The sequence below is a fragment of the Rhamphochromis sp. 'chilingali' genome (genome assembly GCF_963969265.1).
Source record: "Rhamphochromis sp. 'chilingali' genome assembly, chromosome: 20".
Classification (NCBI taxonomy): Eukaryota; Metazoa; Chordata; class Actinopteri; order Cichliformes; family Cichlidae; genus Rhamphochromis; species Rhamphochromis sp. 'chilingali'.
Genome location: NC_137947.1, coordinates 5,503,432 through 5,524,111, shown reverse-complemented (window position 1 = coordinate 5,524,111; position 20,680 = coordinate 5,503,432). Strand labels below are relative to the sequence as shown.

At 41.2% G+C, this 20,680-nt stretch overlaps 1 protein-coding gene across 1 annotated transcript in view; it reads right to left on the bottom strand.

The window, feature by feature from the left end:
* Window positions 1-498: 498 nt before the first annotated feature.
* Window positions 499-20,680, bottom strand: part of LOC308387827 (uncharacterized protein) — a 32,630-nt gene continuing 12,448 nt past the window's right edge. Inside the window, exons 5-24 of the mRNA XM_080868119.1 lie at window positions 20,177-20,310; window positions 19,587-19,754; window positions 19,202-19,381; window positions 17,843-18,434; window positions 17,551-17,700; window positions 16,471-16,688; window positions 15,919-15,994; window positions 15,206-15,496; window positions 14,649-14,885; window positions 14,404-14,556; window positions 13,974-14,152; window positions 12,219-12,405; window positions 12,003-12,122; window positions 11,799-11,918; window positions 9,525-9,545; window positions 9,348-9,409; window positions 9,063-9,249; window positions 8,419-8,544; window positions 8,063-8,201; window positions 499-2,250 (exon numbers count right to left, since the gene is read on the bottom strand). Of these exons, the coding sequence (XP_080724245.1) occupies window positions 2,109-2,250; window positions 8,063-8,201; window positions 8,419-8,544; window positions 9,063-9,249; window positions 9,348-9,409; window positions 9,525-9,545; window positions 11,799-11,918; window positions 12,003-12,122; window positions 12,219-12,405; window positions 13,974-14,152; window positions 14,404-14,556; window positions 14,649-14,885; window positions 15,206-15,496; window positions 15,919-15,994; window positions 16,471-16,688; window positions 17,551-17,700; window positions 17,843-18,434; window positions 19,202-19,381; window positions 19,587-19,754; window positions 20,177-20,310 (3,482 nt within the window). The 3' untranslated portion in view covers window positions 499-2,108. The remainder of the gene's footprint in view (window positions 2,251-8,062; window positions 8,202-8,418; window positions 8,545-9,062; window positions 9,250-9,347; window positions 9,410-9,524; window positions 9,546-11,798; window positions 11,919-12,002; window positions 12,123-12,218; window positions 12,406-13,973; window positions 14,153-14,403; window positions 14,557-14,648; window positions 14,886-15,205; window positions 15,497-15,918; window positions 15,995-16,470; window positions 16,689-17,550; window positions 17,701-17,842; window positions 18,435-19,201; window positions 19,382-19,586; window positions 19,755-20,176; window positions 20,311-20,680) is intronic.

Here is a 20,680-nt window from a genome sequence, read left to right as displayed (position 1 = left end):
ATCCATGGCATAAAATACATAATCAGCTAAAATTTAGACCTTTTTTGACCAACACTATCCTGCTTATACGCTAATACATAATGAGTTGTTTTACTCTGAAAATTCACTCATAGAATTCAAATTTAACTTACTTCCATGAACACTGTGAATGAAGAAAAGCTCATTTTCAATTCTCCTAACTGTGCACACAGGCTGGACAGAGTACTTTTCCACCACAGTTCAGATGCTTATTGATAACTTAATGACATCTCCTAATTAACTGGCACTGTTGCTTTAGCTTTGAATGATGCACTAATTGTAATTATTTCAATGTGATATGGTGACTATAATGGCTAATGTCCTCTTTTCTCATAAAGTGCTTGATTTAAGAATGTGAGCAACCCGCCTATATTACCTTTAAATGTTTAAGGAAACACTTCTTTTCACTTCTTGTTTTTCCCGTCTTCCTTCTCTCACCCCAACCAGTCACGGCAGAGAGCCCCCCCCCCCCGAGCCTGGATCTGCTGGAGGTTTCTTCCTGTTAAAAGGGAGTTTTTCATTCCCACTGTCGCCAAAGTGCTCATAGGGGGGGTCATATGATTGTTGGCTTTTTCTATGTATGTATTATTGTAGGGTCTACCTTAGGGTCTACGTTGCCTTGAGGCAACACTGTTGTGATTTGACGCTGTATAAATAAAACTGAATTGAATAATTGAATTCTATTAGCACGATCCAGCTGTCAGCAGCTTCAGTATGACTCGTATCAGCTGGCAAGAGGATGTTTGCACATCTGTACTATCCTTAGCCAAACAGACTTAGAAATGGTTCTTACTTGCAGAGTCTAGGAGGTTTTACGACTGACAGCTTCCAGCTGCAGCACTGAATCACTCTTGCTTTGTCAAATTTATTGGGACACAGTCAATCAATAAACAATAAAGGGTGTCACTTTCACAGCAGATAAATACCTTTTAAAAAACAGCGACATCTACTTTTCATGGATTGAAGTCTCGGCAGAATAATAACACAAATTGAATTCATTGTGTTTTACTGGGTATGAGTGCTGCTGGTTTTGTCAGTAGGGATTAATTTTACTTAATTTATTGTGAGCAGATCCTGACATCGGGTATTCTGACAAATGCTAATGTTGCTATCAAACAAGCTGTTGGCGTTGGATCAGCTGGAAACCAAGGACCACTGCAGTGGTTTACTTTTCATCAGCGTCTCCAGCCAAGAGGTTGTCGAATTCTGCTGGGTAAGACTCTGACTCTAAACTGTCGATCTTGGCACATCCTTCACTGGATCAATGGAGAGGATTGGAAATAACTGTCTTTTAAAGTCACTCGGGTTTGATTACTTCTTTGTGATGGGATAAATCAAAATCTGTCATCTCAACATTTTTAAACACCTAATGATTAGCCACAACATTAAAACCACTGTTAGGGAAAGTGACAGCCCTCTGGCATCCCTGGGGCGTGAATTAGTGATGTTTATCATACAGGACTAATTTGCGCTCATTCTCCTTTGCATGGATGCCTTGACGCATGTAGCATAAGAGACACTGAGCAGCCATCCCCTGTCGCTCGTCATGTGTCAAAAACATAGCTGGGGGGTACGTTTTAACCAAAACCACCATCTCTTCCTTAACCCTAACCAACCAAGTTGTTTTTACAGAATAAACTGAGTGGAAGTGAAAGCAACAAGCACGGAGGAACAAATAAGTGCAAAACCAGCGCTCAATTACACCTCATGCTTACAGTGCATCAAGATGAGAAGACACTAGAAATGAACAACATTCTGCCCCAGCACCTCACCGACGGCAGCCTCCTCCCCAGCAGAAAAATACACCATGACTTCACAGCAATTTCTTAAAGATAACAACAAAAAGAGGCTGACCCATAGTTTCATACTCCACAGAGTCCACAGGATGCCCTAAAACAGCCCACAGCCGCAATGATCCACAGCTGAGACCACAAGACGCCTCATCAAGAGGTCCCATGTCGACGCGCTGATGGCTGAGAGGTGATCTGGGGCACGAGGGTGGCATACACAATTGTGTACTGTATGTGGTTTTAATGTTGTGGTTGATAAGATGCAAATGTGTGTGAGATGTATGCAGCTGTAAGCGTGTGCTATCTATGGCGCTGCCTTGGTACGTAGTTGTCCAGGATTCGAGGGCTGCAGTGAGTAATGTACTGCAGAGCCGGGTCTGAATAGTTGAAGGGTGGAGGGTTGTACTGCTCCGGGATGTAGTTTGGATACAGGTGGGGGATTCTGGAAGAAAACACACAGGCCAGTCATACTGAAGAAGTAAACATGAAATCACCGCAGTCTACAGGTCATGATTCTGTATTCATATGTGCATTTTTCCAGACAAGGAGATGGTGGCAGAGTCTTGGATTAAATGGGTCCATATGTAGTACAGCCTGGTTGCAGCATCGACCTCTATCGATAGCAGGTGTTCTCTGTAGATTCTACTGTATTTTCTTCTAATCTGATTAATACCCGTCCACGTTTCCACACAATAGACAATAATTTCAGTCAAATTTATGGAAATGTTTGGATGGGCAGCAGTTGTTGTGGAATACTCACTGACTCATGCATATTCATGCAGGCTCCAGCACAGTGTTGAAAGAGGTTGAAATCTGGGGCTAAAGCTGATTAAAAACATGAAACACACATCCCGAATGGCTCTCTAGATTCACCGTCGTCTGATTAGCCATTCACTGGTGTCTGATGGTATATAATTACAGTTGTTCTTTGTGCAAATATGTATATCCTCAATGATAATGAGGTACAGGCTGTGGAACCTGCTGTACCATGAGTCATTCTGTGAATAACAGACCCAAAACAAAAACACATATCTTGCCAAGTGATTCTTTGTAATGCTGCCAATTGAATGTGCAAACCTCCTCAGACCCTTTGTTTGTTTCTTTATTAGAGTTCATTTTGTGATATTGCTCAGTCTAAACTGCAGTCGGAGTGTTGAAATGTTATATCCAGAGCTGATTTTATAAGATATTTGATGCAGCCTGATGGAAAAAGTGAAAAGAAGGAAATAAAACTATAGCTGCTCTATCATAAGGACTACAATGGTATTATTAAGTAATCCAAGTATCTGTTTTTCTCTGAAAACATGATAACTACCTCCCTGGATTTTTATTGTTCACTTTACTTTAACAATCTCAGAATGCTTGTACCGTCCCCTCCCTGTCTCTTGGTAAATGGCAAACGTCAGACTCTTATATAGTGCTTTTCTACTCTCGGAGTACTCAAAGTGTGCATACAACATGCCTCATTCACCCATTCACACCAACTCATACAATATATCCTCAAGTGCAATCTCACCAATTGCACTTCAGTGAATGCATTCACACTCTGACGGACACATCGGAGAGCAACTTGGGGTTAGTATCTTGCCCAAGGATATTTGGCATGCAGACTGGGGAAGCCAAGGATCGAACCACCAACCTTCCAGTCAGTAGCTGATCTGCTCTACATCCTGGGCCTCAGAAAACCAACAGCAAGCCACTCTATTACCTTGTTTGGATGCTCTACGTCCGTGCGGAAGTCATAAACAGATCTGCGGTGCACTTTTTAACGCACACACACACACACAGATATATATTTAATATTTATCTGGATATATCAGGTCATCGAAAGGACTACATAAAAAACACATAATATAAAAAGCTTAAAAAGATCAAAAACTACAGTTTTTGTTGTTGGTTTTTTTTGAAGAAGACATTTCAAAATACAGTTTTTTCCCCCCACACTATAAGGCACACTGAAAATCCTTTAATTTTCTCAAAAATCAACAGTGTGCCTTATGTATTAATTCTGGTTGTGCTTACTGACCTCGAACTGATTTTATGTGGTACTTTGGTAAGCTATGAAGCCGCACCGCTAGATTGTCGGAGCATTACTGCTACTATAGTCAGGAGTCTTGCAGAGTAATACCTACTGTGCTTCAACATAATATTATGGTGTGTGTATAAGGACCCCGAAATGGCACCTGTTAAGAGACACGCTGAAATCCCCCAACTGTCAAACTCAGACACTGAAGATGAAGAATTTGATGGATTTGTGGAAGAGGAATGAACTGAAAAAGCGAGTGTATTGTTCTACACTTTTTGTGTTACAACTGAACAATGTTGAGAGTTATTTTGAATCAGTTGAATAAAGTTCGACTTATCTGACAGTTTTGTTTCGCTTTATGCGCCTTATAATCCGGTGCGCCCTGTAGTCCAAAAAATAAGGTGTAAATTGTAACTTTCTTGCTTTCTTTCCTGGAGCACTCTGTGAACCAGAATCTAGCAACTAGCAATAAATAAACAAAAACATGTTTGGGAATTTGAAGTCATTTCCAGTCCATTGAGATGAAAAAACTAAAGTCAATATTTTAGATGAAAAATACACAACCTAAAAGTCAGTTGCATGAATTAAAGACAAAGCAAGCTCATAAAGAAAGCGCAAATAATGTGTGTCTTCCTCACAGCTCTAATTCCCTGCACCTGTGAACCAGTTTTCTTATTTTGGCTGCTCATAAAGAAGGGGAAGGGGTTATCTGTCTCACCCTAGCGCTAGCATCCTCCTTCACTACATCTATGAATCTTCACTGTGGTCTTCGCTTTCTCTTCCTGCCTTGCAGCTCCAGCTTCAACATCTGTTGTTCAATACAGGGAGTGCAGAATTATTAGGCAAATGAGTATTTTGTCCACATCATCCTCTTCATGCATGTTGTCTTACTCCAAGCTGTATAGGCTCGAAAGCCTACTACCAATTAAGCATATTAGGTGATGTGCATCTCTGTAATGAGAAGGGGTGTGGTCTAATGACATCAACACCCTATATCAGGTGTGCATAATTATTAGGCAACTTCCTTTCCTTTGGCAAAATGGGTCAAAAGAAGGACTTGACAGGCTCAGAAAAGTCAAAAATAGTGAGATATCTTGCAGAGGGATGCAGCAGTCTCAAAATTGCAAAGCTTCTGAAGCGTGATCATCGAACAATCAAGCGTTTCATTCAAAATAGTCAACAGGGTCGCAAGAAGCGTGTGGAAAAACCAAGGCGCAAAATAACTGCCCATGAACTGAGAAAAGTCAAGCGTGCAGCTGCCAAGATGCCACTTGCCACCAGTTTGGCCATATTTCAGAGCTGCAACATCACTGGAGTGCCCAAAAGCACAAGGTGTGCAATACTCAGAGACATGGCCAAGGTAAGAAAGGCTGAAAGACGACCACCACTGAACAAGACACACAAGCTGAAACGTCAAGACTGGGCCAAGAAATATCTCAAGACTGGTTTTTCTAAGGTTTTATGGACTGATGAAATGAGAGTGAGTCTTGATGGGCCAGATGGATGGGCCCGTGGCTGGATTGGTAAAGGGCAGAGAGCTCCAGTCCGACTCAGACGCCAGCAAGGTGGAGGTGGAGTACTGATTTGGGCTGGTATCATCAAAGATGAGCTTGTGGGGCCTTTTCGGGTTGAGGATGGAGTCAAGCTCAACTCCCAGTCCTACTGCCAGTTTCTGGAAGACACCTTCTTCAAGCAGTGGTACAGGAAGAAGTCTGCATCCTTCAAGAAAAACATGATTTTCATGCAGGACAATGCTCCATCACACGCGTCCAAGTACTCCACAGCGTGGCTGCAAGAAAGGGTATAAAAGAAGAAAAACTAATGACATGGCCACCTTGTTCACCTGATCTGAACCCCATTGAGAACCTGTGGTCCATCATCAAATGTGAGATTTACAAGGAGGGAAAACAGTACACCTCTCTGAACAGTGTCTGGGAGGCTGTGGTTGCTGCTGCACGCAATGTTGATGGTGAACAGATCAAAACACTGACAGAATCCATGGATGGCAGGCTTTTGAGTGTCCTTGCAAAGAAAGGTGCTATATTGGTCGCTGATTTGTTTTTGTTTTGTTTTTGAATGTCAGAAATGTATATTTGTGAATGTGGAGATGTTATATTGGTTTCACTGGTAAAAATAAATAATTGAAATGGGTATATATTTGTTTTTTGTTAAGTTGCCTAATAATTATGCACAGTAATAGTCACCTGCACACACAGATATCCCCCTAAAATAGCTAAAACTAAAACCTACTTCCAAAAACATTCAGCTTTGATATTAATGAGTTTTTTGGGTTCATTGAGAACATGGTTGTTGTTCAATAATAAAATTATTCCTCAAAAATACAACTTGCCTAATAATTCTGCACTCCCTGTATATCTGCTACCCCTCCTCTTCAAATGTCCAAACCATGTCAACCCTTTCTAACTTTCTATCCTTTTGTCATTAACCGCCCTTAATACTCGTCTGCATCCACTCCACCCCATCCACACTGTCTTCATTGTGCATTGCATCTGTTGCTTTGGATGGTTGACCCCAGCTATTTAACTCATCCATCTTTACTACCTCTAGTCCTTGCACGTTCACTGTTACATGACTTTAGATACTGCCGCCCTCTTATTCACATACATGTATTCAGTCTTGTTTCCACTGCCTTTCATGCTCTCAAATTACAATGTGATCTGTGAACATCATAGTCCATGGACACACCCTTCTGACCTCATGCCTTCGTTAGTCTAACAGTGACCACTCTGAAGCCTGTGCCCCCAGTGCCCAACACCTACATCTAACATCAACATGTAACAAAATTCGATACCTGATATACTGGGTATATTTTCAATACCAAATTATACACAAAGCTAGCAGCTAGCAGTTTCCCCATTGCCTGCCTTCATGCTAAGCTACGTTCCTGCTCTCTGTAACTTCATATTTACCACACAGATATAAACGTAGTAACTTTCTCAGGTAAGTCAGCACACAAGAAAATAGTAGTCAGTAGTTTCCCTTTCAAAAAAGGTTTAAGCTATTTCTTTAAAACAGGAGCATCAAACATAAGACCCGGGGTTAGATTTAGCCCACAAAAGACTCCAACTGGAAAATGTTAAGAAGGGTAGAGATTTTGGACTTCTAACTGTGTTTTCATAAGTTTTACAGGTTTTCCTACTGATCAAGACCTCCCACGTGGTCATTCATACTGCACTAAAGCAACTAAAGAATAGGTTAAAAAACAAAAATTATTCTGTGAATTAGCAAAAAACTAGCAACCAAACTTTTGCTGTAATTTTATACATCTATTTTAGATACATTTGGTCCACCATGTAAAATGAGTTTGACATCCCTGCTTTAGAACATTGCAATAGCTGACTGATTCACAATGCTGTTTTAGACATTTTGCTGAAAGCCAACATTGTCTCTAATTATAAATAAAACCTGAATGATTTGTTCCACCGATGAATGTTCTCCCCCCATCAATACACTGGTTTAGGCTTTATTGTACCCGTAACTATTCCTCAGTGTTACCCAAGTGCAGTTTCATAACTCGGCCCAAAGCTGTTAGTAGGAAGTGTCTTTGTTTAATATAGCAGTAGAGTGGGCAGTCTGTACTCCAACTGAGAAGTTAAATAGGAGGACGACAGTGCTGCAGCAGCAGAACAGCAGACAGGATTTAAAGCCTTCAAGTTGCTGCAGAAGATTGTCTCTGGGCAGACCTACTTGACTACTGTACCTTGAAATGCACAGTGTGTAACTGTGTTTGTGCGCAAGCAGTGTATGTGCGTGTTGGCCCGGTCACTCCTTGCAGCAGTATATCTTTTGATGACCTGCAATAAACCTCGTTTCACCCTGCCCAAAGGAGCTGCTGACCCACCTGAAAGCGTGTTTTATATTTATTCATTAGAGTTTTAGTGCCCCACGAAGGTCTGGCTAATTTGTAGGCTTTGTCTCAGCACAGCTTTTGTGAGGCTGTAAAGCTCATTACAGACCAGAACACATGAGGCCTGATGCATGGTGCTCACTGTGCGCCAGGAGACAACAGTGTCATATGAATGAAAAAAAAGAAACACTGGAAATTAACGCCGCTATTCTTGGATCTTAAAGGGCAGTGAGTTCATGGAACATTAATTCTTAGCTATCAAAATGTAGTGTTAGTCAATGAAAACACTAACTTTTATACTTCAGTTTGCATTCATGTTATGTATAAATTTAAAACTGTATATAAGCTCGTGTCACTCACTCTCCAGTAACAGTCTTCTTGCGGCAGCAGAAGACGCAGGCCAGAACAGCCAGGAGCAGCAGCAGCAGCAGAGGGATGCAGATGCCCAGAACCAGCCCCAGGACCAGGTCTACCTCTGTGTCTCCCACTCGGCCTCTTTCTGTAATAGATCAGCCACTAATGAGCCAAATAAAAAACTTTGTCTTGTCTTTACAGGCCCGTGATCTCTCAGCCTCAGACACAACACATACAACTCAGTAAAAGGAAGACGAGTGAGATTTCTATCAAACAATGGTTGCTATGCAACCTGAGCAGCGTTTTGAAGGTTACTAATTTGGTAACTTGATGTAGAACCAGGACGGACACAAGATGCTCACCTATGATGCAGGACTGGCGTTTATTCACGTCAGTCTCGTTGCAAATACACCGGTAGCCACCGTAGGTGTTGGTGCACAGAGCAGGGTGGTCACACTTATACTCGTTACTACTACACTCATCCACGTCTGTAGGCAGGGAAACAGTCTTACTAACACTGTTATGCTTCTGCTAATAAAATACACAAAAATACACGCATAAATATCCAAATAATGACGTCAGAGTATGTATGTGTCGTCCATGCAACAGCGTTTATGCTAATGTCTTTAATGCTGAACTCCAGTTGAGTAGATTTTTTGTGTGATTAAAAGTTAAAAATAATCTTTATTTATCTTGTGCCATGTCTCCGTGCAGCTTTCCAGTTCATCGTCTGTCTTAAACAAGCTGTGTGCATATAAACCAACTTTCTTCTGATTAGCTTTCCCTCACAAACAGAAGGCTGGATGGGTGTGGCTTCTCTGCTTGCAGCTATATTATTGACATCTTACAGAAACAAGTGGGCTAAAACCTTTGAGAAACCTGGAATTTAGAGGAGTCTGAAGCCTGAACTCTTGCATGCTCTGACCTCATTACTTGAAACTTTGGCTGTGTTTATAATCGGCATCCACACTAGTAACAGCGCATATACAGATAAAAGATATTTTACCATTAACTTCTATGGCATGGATGCCATAGTGGCTGCTGATTCTGGTCAGGTAGTCTGTGATGTACCAGTGGGGGGTGTCACTGGACACTTTGATTCGATATTCGAGCACATCTGGTGTGAATCCCTGATTGATCTCGGTGATGTTATAATACTTGTTTGTAAAACCTCTGGTTAACATCTCATTCAACTGAGAGAAAAAAGAGATTATGATTGTAAACTACTGATAAACCTGTATTACTGTTACAGATGAACGTGTTACCAGACATCTCTGATGTACAAACACACCTGTTGGATCCCACCAGCTGCGTTCTTTTTCCAGGTCACAGAGACATTGAACATGTTATAGCCTGTCGGCAGAAAGAGCAGCTTTAAGCATCTTTGCTATAATAATTTTCCATAAAACACCAGAGGAACAGGTGAGCTGTGATGAAGCTACAGGGGAAACTATATGGGTGCGCTTACCTGGGGGATTAGGAGAGTCACCTGCAGAGAAACACATTAGCTGAGTTATAATAAACCAGCAGGTATGCTCTGCTGTAGAGCACAACTACAGTTTTTACATATGCAGAGACTACAGCAGCTTCAATTTGTGCCTTTCTGAGTGTGGAGGTGATTGTAATACTCCATCACTTTTAAGAGAGTCAGTTTCATCAATAGGCTGTACATAAATGATGGAAGTAGGCACCATGAGTTAGAGCATATTTAGAAAGTGTCATGGTCATAATCCAGTTTTGGATTCCTGTTTTGATTCCTGAATTCAGCTGCACAGTGCAGTATGTAGAGCACTATATCTCTAAGATTAGGTTTAAAACTTTCCCTTTTGATAAGATCAGGTGACCCTGAATCCTCATTTAGTTACGCTGCAATATATCTATTCTGCTGGGGGTTTCCTCTTCATTCACCTCTTTTCTCTTGGTGTTTATATGTCACTATGCATTTAAACATTAGTTATTATTAATCTCTGACTCTCTTCAACAGTGAGTCTTTTACCCTATCTTCCGCTCTTCACCCTCAAACAGTCGCAGCAGATGGCCCCGCCCCTCCCTGAGCCTGGTTCTTGTCACAAAATTAATATATTGTTAGTGCTTATTTAGTGCTTATTGTTACTTGCTTTTAATATAGTTTGCTTCCAGTCTAAAAGGGCCAACTCTGAGTAGAATCTAAGCCAAAAGTACTGACAGGAAACTGCATGCTTTTGCAGAGAACAGGAAGTTTTAGCGCAGAGCTGCACAGACATATTAATAAACCAGAAACAAAAAGCGGAACTAAGTAAACTGTGTGTCGGTGTGACGTAGTGCAGAAATACGGATTTAGCTGGCAAAGAATTCAGACCTGAGCGTGTGTGTTCGTGTGTTTGGGTCTCCATTTCCGGAAATGCAAAATAAAGATTATTTTTTCTGCTTGACCACTCTGAGTTCAGTCTTTCTCTGTTGCCAAAAGAATTCAAAAGAACGGAATTTAATATTCTGCTGGAGGTTTCTTCCTGTTAGAAGGGAGTTTTTCATTCCCACTGTCGCCAAAGTGCTTGCTCATAGGGGGTCATGTGATGGTTGGCCTTTTCTCTGTATGTATTATTGTAGGGTCTACCTTACAATATAAAGCGCCTTGAGGCAACAGTGTTGTGATTTGGCGCTGTATAAATAAAACTGAATTGAAGAGTTGAATTCCTTTAGCATGATCCAGCTGTCAGCAGCTTCAATATGAGTCGTATCAGCTGGCAAGAGGATGTTTGCACATCTGTACTATCCTTAGCCAAACAATCATTTTGTACCCAGCATTATAAAGTGACATGGTCTTTCTCATAGAGGGTTGTCTGAATGTTGGAGTTTTCTCTCGAATATTGTAGGGTTTTTACTTTACAATATAAAGCACCGTGGGGCAACTGCTGTTGTTTTGATTTGGCCCTTTATAAATAAAACTGAATTGAATTGAACTGAATAGCAAATAGGTCCTGGATTTAAATCCTCTGTTGTATTTATTACATGTGGAGTTCCCATGTTCTCGCAGGTATTCTAGCTTCCTCCTATGCACAGACCAATGACATGTATGTCAGCTACATCTGTAGATGTGAATGTGAGCATGAATGCTCATTTGTCTCTTGTGATAGCCGACAGACTGGTGACCTCCCCTAGCTGGGATAGGTTCCAAGTAAAAGACGATAAATGGTTTGGATTCATTTGCTGTTTCAGGGTTGTTGAAGCTTTTTGAATCTAGTGCGTGTACATTTATTTGATTTCCTGCTGTAACTTTAGAGGTATTATAGTAACTACAGTGGAAGCTATGTGTTGAACACCTGTTAAAGTTTCCACAGTTCAAAGAAAGTTTAAAAGGGTCATCAAAAAGAGGAAGTACTCTTTGTCACTAACTAGTCATTAACCAACTCACTCGCTAAGTAAAAACTTCTCCATATGAAACTGGTTAAGATCTCATTAAGACATAGAAAAACCTATTTAGTTTTTTATTTTTTCTCAAGACAATTTTTTCTTATAGGTTAAATAAGTGCATTGTGTCAGCCTCTACACTTATAAGTGTAAATATTAATATTAAATATAATGTCTGGGGCTTGCTATTTGTGCGCAAAACTGTTTATTCCTCACATTACACAACTGACAAATTACACACCTGTCTAGAGCTACATGAGTATCTGCAAACTGTCATCTGACTCACTCTAATGCATTTATGGACATTTAGACTTTGACTGCCACAATAGTCCACTACATGTGAGGGTGAACGTACCACATCCTTTATCATCCTTGGAGTTTTTATATCTGCAGATGCATTCATAGGTGCCAAGCTTGTTCTTACACTCATACTTGGCATTTTGACAGTTCTGAATCTCTTCGCACTCGTCTTCATCTATAATACAGACACAAAGAATGAAGTGAAGACGTTTTAAAAAGCTGCATTATTATTCATGCTCGAGTGCTGAGTGCTCACTACCTGTGCAGTTGTGTCCATCTCCATTAAAGCCTTCCATACATGTGCAGGTGTAGCTCTGTTTTGTGCTGTTGCAATAAGCATATTTGTGGCAGGGGAAGGGAAAAGGAGGGATGCACATGTCTGGGAAAAGGAAGGTGCAGGGTGAAATTATGGGGTCAGTCATGGTGGTTTTTAGAAGGTGATCATGTGTTGACAAGTAAAAAAAAATCTACATACTACTTTCAAAGCACTTGTATCCTTTTTTCCCATTAGCGAAAGTGTTATCAGGACATTCACCACAGGTGAACTGGCCAGACTCTGATTGGCACTGCACTCCTCGGAAGCAGGGCTCGCCTCGACATAAATCTGTAGTGTTCTCACAGAATTTCCCACTGAATCCCGTTGGACACAGACACCCCACCACCTGGAAGGTTAGGCACATTGTAGATCACACATAGCGTTCCTATTTCACCACAAAGCTGCCCTCCCTTTCAATAAACTAACTTTCTTCAGATTGGTTGCCCTTTCCTTAAGAAGGTCCAAACCACAGACTGTAAATAAAACACAGTTGTGGCTACTGTGAGGTTGCCCACTGGTTTCAGGACTGGACTGGACATTTTGAAGGAGGTATTTAGTCTTTTCAGGGAAAAAACAACCTAGAAGAGAGTGTAGTGCTAAGCTATCAGCTAACTAGTGAGCATGGTTAGCGAGCATGGTTAGCACGCTCCATAAAGTGTATGCCTCTATTGCACAGGTCCAAATTCCTGTTAAACAGTTTAGAAACCCAAGCACTAATTTTTGAAGAGTCTGTATCAAACATCAAGCCATGTTTTTGGTCAGTTAATAATGCTAAAAGGCATTAACAGCAGAAACATAGTTGAAGTGTCCAGTTGAGTGACTTAAGTTAGCAGAGGTATTAACAGACAGCTATTAGCTACAGTCAGTGTTGCCAAGTCCTCAGTAAGGAAAATCACTATTGGTTGTCCTAAAAGTCACTAGAAGTTGCTAAATGACATCATCGCCTAATTTGCATAGTTGGTCATGCTAATGTAATTGTAACCTACGTTGTAGGAGAGAAAAATAACGTCGTGGAAGAGACATAAAGTGAATAAAAAACATCCTAAATGCATTTAGAATTATTTAGAACTACAAATTAAATTTCTTTTAGTAATTATTGTTTTTTTAATGTAACAATTCCAACCTTGCTCCTTTATCAAGGCTTCCACCGGCAAAAGTTACCTGAAAAAGGCACTCTGGTGGAGTTACTTTGTGTGTGTGTGTGTGTGTGTGTGTGTGTGTGTGTGTGTGTGTGTGTGTGTGTGTGTGTGTGTGTGTGTGTGTGTGTGTGCGTTTATAAGCAGTTCTAAACCTTGTGATCCACAAAACGGCATAACAGTAAAAGAACTGACTGCGTTTTCTTTTACAGCGGCTTCGCTCATGTGCGATTCATTTGCAGTTTGGACCCACAGGTGTGAACATCTGCTGCCCTCATAGCAGCTGGGGGAGGACTATCCTCTGCCCGTGAGCGCTTTGGCACGGGTGAGGTGCCCACGGCAGCACCGCTGCTTGTTGAGAAGAGCGATATGCGCTTTCACGTCAAAAGGTCGTCATAAATAAGTCTCCAATAACACCAGAAAAAGTAGCCAGATTTGTCGCTAGTTGCTAAGGGGGTCTGAAAACCCACTAAATATAGTGACAAAGTTGCTAAGTTGGCAACACTGGCTACAGTTGCCTGTGTTGTGACACCTCCTAGTCAAAGAGTAGGAGGATATAAATACATATATTTTTGTTCGTTTAGGGATGATTAACATTCAGTATACTATGAGTTCTTGTCAGGGCTGCCGCTACATCATCTTCAGTTACACCTGCTTATCGCTGTTCAAAGTTGACACTGGCACAAAGCTGCAATTTTGTAAACAGAAATTATGAATGCCATGACAAGAAATGCTGCAGTTAGATGAAAGTGTCAGCTCAACTGAGACAATAGAGCACCTGAAACTTTCCCTGCAGATGGTTTTCAGTGATGCTGTCATACTGGCACGTTCCTCCGTTGAGGCAGTTGCAGACACGCAGGATGGGAGTGAAGAGGGAGCTGCCCAGTTTGTCACTGACCTTGATGCTCAGCTGGACAGGCTGGGTACTTAGAGGGGTCCAAGTCAGGTAGCCATTACCTGGACAGGAGAGAACACAAGAGGCTGTAAACACCTACATCACTGAAACAGCATTTCATATTTTTTCATGTTTTGTGTATTTTGTGTCTTGTGCTAGTCACTCTCAGCATTACAGTCTACTGACTCAGCTCTGAAATGTCCCATCTGCTGACAGACTGCACTGCCGGCTACAGCGGCAGCCTCTCCATCCCTCTAACAAATGTCAACATGTCATCTGTTGACGTTACGGAGAGTCTGAGTAGGTGTCTCACCGCTGTTGATCGAAGCTTGGGGAGGCCTGGGTAAGAGCAGCGAATAAGTGATGTTGTCTCTGTTGGCATCCTCAGCGATGATCTGAACGCTGACCTGGGATTTGACCTGAGAGCGGATCACTGTGGGCTGTGTCACTATGGGAGGCATGTTACCTGCCAGATCACAAAAACACTGTATCTAATTATTACAGGTCAGTGATAAAAATGCACCATTGTTTTTTAGAGACGAGTTCAGACGAGTTTACCTTTGATCAGGGCCAGATTTTGAAATTCTGTCTCAGCTTTCAGAGTCTCCTGGCCCAGTTCAGGAACACCGGCTGCTAGTGTGTCATGGACACATTGCATGCTGCTTTTACAGGTTCTTGTCAGCTCTTCAATCTCAGCAGGACTGATGCTTTTCAGCAGGTTCTCAGTGGGGGTGACCACCAGTGAATTCATAGGAGTTAGAGAGGACAATAGGCTCTCTGGGCCTGGGACTGCCCCTAAACACACACACACACACACACACACACACACACACACACACACACACACACACACACACACACACGATTAAAATTATACTGCATCGTTTAAAAGTACACATACACCATTAAAATGAGCAAATTCTGTTTTATGCTTCATCTCCTGTTATCTTTGGGCCAGAAATGGCCACCTAGTGGCAGCATAGCATTCATTTGGAGTTGTGCTTCAGACAAACTGATGAACATCAAATAAAAACACTCCTCTCAGAAATGATTTGTATTAAGCTAATTCTCAAAATGCCCCAACCTGTTTCTAAAAACAGCAATGATCCACTCACAGGACAAACCAAAGAGATGCAGTTGTTCCTCTGCAGGGGTGCTGACATCCGTCGAGCGAATGGCCTTGCCATCGGACATGAGGAAATCATCAGAGGGGTTGGCGCTCCAGAGGCCCATGAGACCCACGGTGCGGTTGAAGAAGGTCTCAGGAACCTCCACTAAGGCGCACAGCTGATTGCTACCCCCACTTCGCCACACCACCACGTGGAGGCCGTTGGCATACACAGCCGCGCAGCGTTGCAGTTCGGTACAGCGCACTGCAAAGTTATTCTTACTGGCATGTACAAGACCTGAATGGACAGCAAACATATATGCATCATATAGTTACGACTGTAATGTGTTGTTTATAATAGGTTTCAAATCTGTAATACTTCATACACGTGCCTGATTTACTGTTATATAATTGTTACATACTTTTTAAAAGGGATCTATTATTACTGCTTTTCCTCCTTTTTAGTCATGTATACACTGTTACAGTGATGGATGATTGTATTAAATGTGTTGAAAATTTAAAATAATGAGGTAATAACAAGGAAATCTCTCTGAGCCAACTGGTTCACTTTGCTCACTTTGAATGAGCCTTATTTGGTCATCTCAGGCACACGGCTCAGGCTGTGATCACAGACTCCTCACCCACCAGCGGCATGCAAAGCTTCTCTAGTACACTTAAAGAATAAAAATATACACTTGAGATGTGTGTGGTGATTATTACCAACGGTGACTGGGACTTCAACGTCATCCACCAAAACTCGCAGTCTGCTGTCCTTCTCTGAACTCCTCCATTCAATCTGAAAATTTCAAATGTTTATCTGGAGCTTGGTTCATCCATGGAATATCAACAGTATCATCTAATATCTATTTAAGCCTGCATGCATCTTGCAACGAAAGAAGCATAGGAAAAATATGGAATTAAGATTTCAGATAAATTCATTACTGCCTAAAGATTTTGACACTGAACCTCATGTACCTGCCACAACAGAGATGATCGCACATGTTCAGTCAAATTGATATAGATCTATGTGCAGCAGATTTCTACTCTTTTATGGAAAATAAAGAAAGTGTAATCATCTGTTTACTTCCCGAAAGTTAGAGGATTACTGCCATGTGCATTTTATAATGAAGTGGAGATGATAAGTTTAGCTTAGAAAATCTCGCTTAAGCTAAAAATCCATCTCCTGAGTTAACTCCCAGAAGTGAATATGTATGCTTTCCCAACTGGAGCTATTCCTTTAGCGCACACAGACTTTCTCGCTCTTATCCTGACCTTGCCAATGCCTTGGTAGAAGGCAGCCATGCGCACCACCGCTGGGACTTCAGTGATCCTGTTCGCGTCTGGGTGTAGCCTGTCAATCTGTCCTTGCAGGGTGAAGATATTAGAGCCGGTGGCAGATGAGAGACGCAATATCACAAACTCTCCCAGGGCCTTGAAGGAGTACGTTCTCCCATCGAAGGTGATGAAATGGAGGCTGCCATACACCATTGCTGCAGGGGGGAGGATTGAGAAATTAAAAAGTTTTTCACATCTTACTGTCAGGGGCTGAGCCTGTGACCCAGCTTTTAGATTTTTTTATGTTAGATTGCAATAATGTTAAGTTTTTGTGTTATTATTTAGTCAGGGTTTAGTTGGGTTTTATTCTAGTTTTTATTTCATCCATGTGTTTATGAGTATTTTCCAGTCTTCTGTCTGTCTTGCCCATATGGAAAAGAAATAGAAAAAAAGACTTGGCTTACTTCATATAGTGAATCATATCAGGCTTATATGATTTACTCATGAAAGTGGCCACTTCCTCATTACTTTCATATACTGTTTTAGTAAGTATCCAAAACATACACGTTTCATTTATATAATTTTTCAAGGGATCTTATATCTGTTTTCACTCTTGTATGCTTTTCATACAAGTTTCACGCAAGAAACTTTATAAAATTTATGTATATCGTTTCCATATGGGCGTCCTCTATGTTTAACGTGTAGTTATGCCGTGCTTTTGTCTTCCTTATCTGTTCCAGTATGTCTCTCTTTTTGTTCTGTTTCCCCAGTGAGTCATGTGTTTGTGTTTCCATGTCTACTGTCAAGCTTGTGTTGTCATGTCTACATTCCATTATATTTCTGTTTTATTTTGAAAGTTCTAGGTTTTACTAGTTTGGGTTTTCGTTTCAGTTTTCGTCACTGTTCATTTTTTGCCTTTTGTATTCATGTTTTTGGGCAAAATAAACGACTCGCCTTTTGTTAACGGTCATCCACTTGGGTCCACATCAAAAACACACCGGCTTCTCAGCCGTGACACTTACTTATACAGACAGATTGATATGTATTAGTTTTTCTTAAAATGGAGCAGCCGCTCACCTATACCCTGTGTCACCTTCCTGGATTGGGTGAAGCCGTCAGGTCTAGTCCAGCTGTAACCTTGACAGCGGTCCAGCGGCCTCTTGTCGAGGTAAAAGTGGCAAAGTGGAGACTCCATACAACACCACTGAAAGGGCAGGAGATCGTCATCTGAAGAGAGAAGTTTAATAAAATAACATAGTCGTGTTATTTCATCAAGCGGCCGTGACAAGTTTGTACATTACACTAATATGTTAGTTAGTAGTTATACTAGTTTTGTGGCTGATTTGACAAAAGAAAATGCCTGTATTACCAATATGTTTCTGTATGCTGTATCCAGAGAAGTAGCGCTCATTGTATCCAGCTAGCAGGGCACCATCAGGTTCATACACACACCTCTTCCCTGAGCCATATATATTGGACAGGACTGAGCGGAAGGTCTGCCCCTGTGCACTCCCCCACCGCTGACCCCTCAGCTTCACCACAGTTGGACTAGGCACAGATGTATCCTGCATAAATAACAGATCCTCCAGAACCTGGTTCCGTGTGCAGGGACAGGCAGGCAGCCCTTTTGTCCACTCATCAGGATCAGGCTCCATCACTGCCCACTCCTGGCACCTGAAGCCGGGATCTACGTCTGACCCCGTCGGTCCTGTCAAATCATAGACCAGCTGGCCTAAGTTCCCCATGGTTCCTTTCACTTGCTGAGGCCTGTATCTTCCCCCAGGGCCAAAGAGGTTTTCAGGAGGGACTGGGATTTCCTTGATAGACAGCTTTCCATTTGTGTAGCCGATAAGAGCATCGTGGTATTTTCTCTGACCTGGGCCCCATTTCATCTCCCCGTATCGCAGGAGGGCAAAGGAACGCGCTCCGTCTGTGGTCAGGATACACTGGAAAGTGTTGCTCTAAAAATAACAAACTTTAACTAACTCAACATGTTGCAACAAAAAGTAAATTTAATGAATTCAATCACTTATTCAAAGTGGCTAATAAATGTGTGCTTTTGTTTTGATGTACTTTGCTTCTAGTATTGTCAGTACAAAAGAGCAACAAGAGCTTAGATACAGTGTAAAAGTGATCTGATGAAGACTGGTGGCAGCAGATATCACTGCACTCTGCATTCAAGTCCTTCAGGGCAACACAGCCCCAAGGTGGCACCAGAGCTAAATAAAACAGCATGTTCCAGGACTCAGGACTGAATGCCTTTCTTTCAGCTATACTGTTCAAAAGGCTCACGTTGCATAAAAGAATAACACGTAAATGAGGTCAATCTGACAAGTAACCAGTTGCACTCCCTGCTCAATCAAACCTTTTACTGGAACTGGTACATAAGAGCTTTCAGGAACAGGTAGAGCCTGAATCAGAGGTTCAGATTATAAACTGGTCATTAACTTTTCCAGTAAACACTATGAATGTGAACATATTTAGCCCAGTATTATAGTAAAAAAACACACACACAAAAAAAAGCATGTTGATGCATTGTTGTGAGACGGAGTTTGGTAGTTTTGAAAATAGTATAATAAAGCAAAACTTTTACAAACATCATTAACATCAAAACCCACTTTTGCTCTTTTTATCTTGCTTTCTTATGAAACTACTGATTATGACCATATGCAATGTTTGTGTGACATGTCCATATAAAATAAGAATGCAAGTGTTGGCTGACACTCACCTCTGAGAAGCTGACCTTCTGGAAGGAGACAGGCATCACATCGTCCCAGGTGATTTTGAGGATCCAGGCAGGGGTAAAAGCTGGCTTGTTTTTCAGGTGCTCAAATTTTGTTACTTCCTCAGCCGTACGATTAACCACTACCTGGGAGTAGACATCTGACACATTCCGTGTGTGGTATTCCTAACATTTAACAAGAAAGGGAGTATTAAAACAAAGCAAGTACACCGTGGTGAGTTTGCTCTGTAAGCTGTATCTCTTTAAAAGAAAACTAGGTTGTTCTTTGTCTCGGTTTTACTTTATTGTTTCAACCAAACAAAATCATGTAAAATGAACTTCAAAAGTCATTTTGATCCTAGCTCAACAATGACATCTGATGGCATTGAACCTGATAGAGGAGCCGTCCATTCCCTTGAGTGAGGTCTGCATCATCCCAGAACACAGCTAACAAAGTCAAGTTCATGTGGTCAGGGAAACCACTGGCGAAAGGAGACGGGAGGAGATACTGCTCATTCTCAACAACAGATTGAAACTGGACAAGCCCATTATCAGAAAACTAAGAAAACAAAAGGAGAGACAATATCAGACACACATTAAAATACCAATCTTCTCCTATGAAACTCGATATTTATGGCTAATTTTACTGCTCTCCTCACTATATTTACTTCATTATAAAGAGCTGAGTGCAAGAACTCCCACTGCTGTAAACCTTTAAGTAAAATCCACATTATTTGCATATTTTGTGGCTAATACCCTGCTGCAATTAGTACATTGCATGTACAGTATGCGTAATTCAACAAATGTATAAGTAAGAAAATGTCATTCTCGTTTCTGAAATGTGTTGTTTCTATTATATTACTGCATTTGCATCACGATTTACTCATTAGTTGCTGCTACTTTGAAGGAACGTTCTACAACATTATAATAAATTGGGCACTTTTGTTCCAGTATTTATAGATAATCGTAGTAAGAACTCACATAAATTCTGTCGTACAATTTCCCCATGAAGGGGAAGCCCATTGGTGGTGTGATATATGGAGAATTTCCATCTTCTGTGTCTATGTTTACTTCATTATCCCCGACATCATCTCCATAGGGAAACAGATTTCCCTCTGTGGGGGGAATAACAGAAAATTAATAAGTTACATTTTAATGTGAACATATTAAAGTCATCAACTATCCAAATCAGTTTGCTGTAAACATGCACAATTATTGTTTTGATTGTTTATGTGTCATTAAAAGTAATCCGACTGAGCTTTGCTGCTACCCCAACATGCTGTGAGCTAGACTATTGTCCTTTTTGCTAATACAACATGCTGAAAACTTTCTTAAAGCATGCTCAATCATCCAGAAACGACAGAAAGGTACATAAAGTTGATTCTTTTAATCTGAAGGTAGTGTTTGTCACTGATCCAAGTCTCCACTGAGGACTGAAGGAGTCACTTGGATGAGTGACGAAGTGTTTCTCCCAATGAAAACACT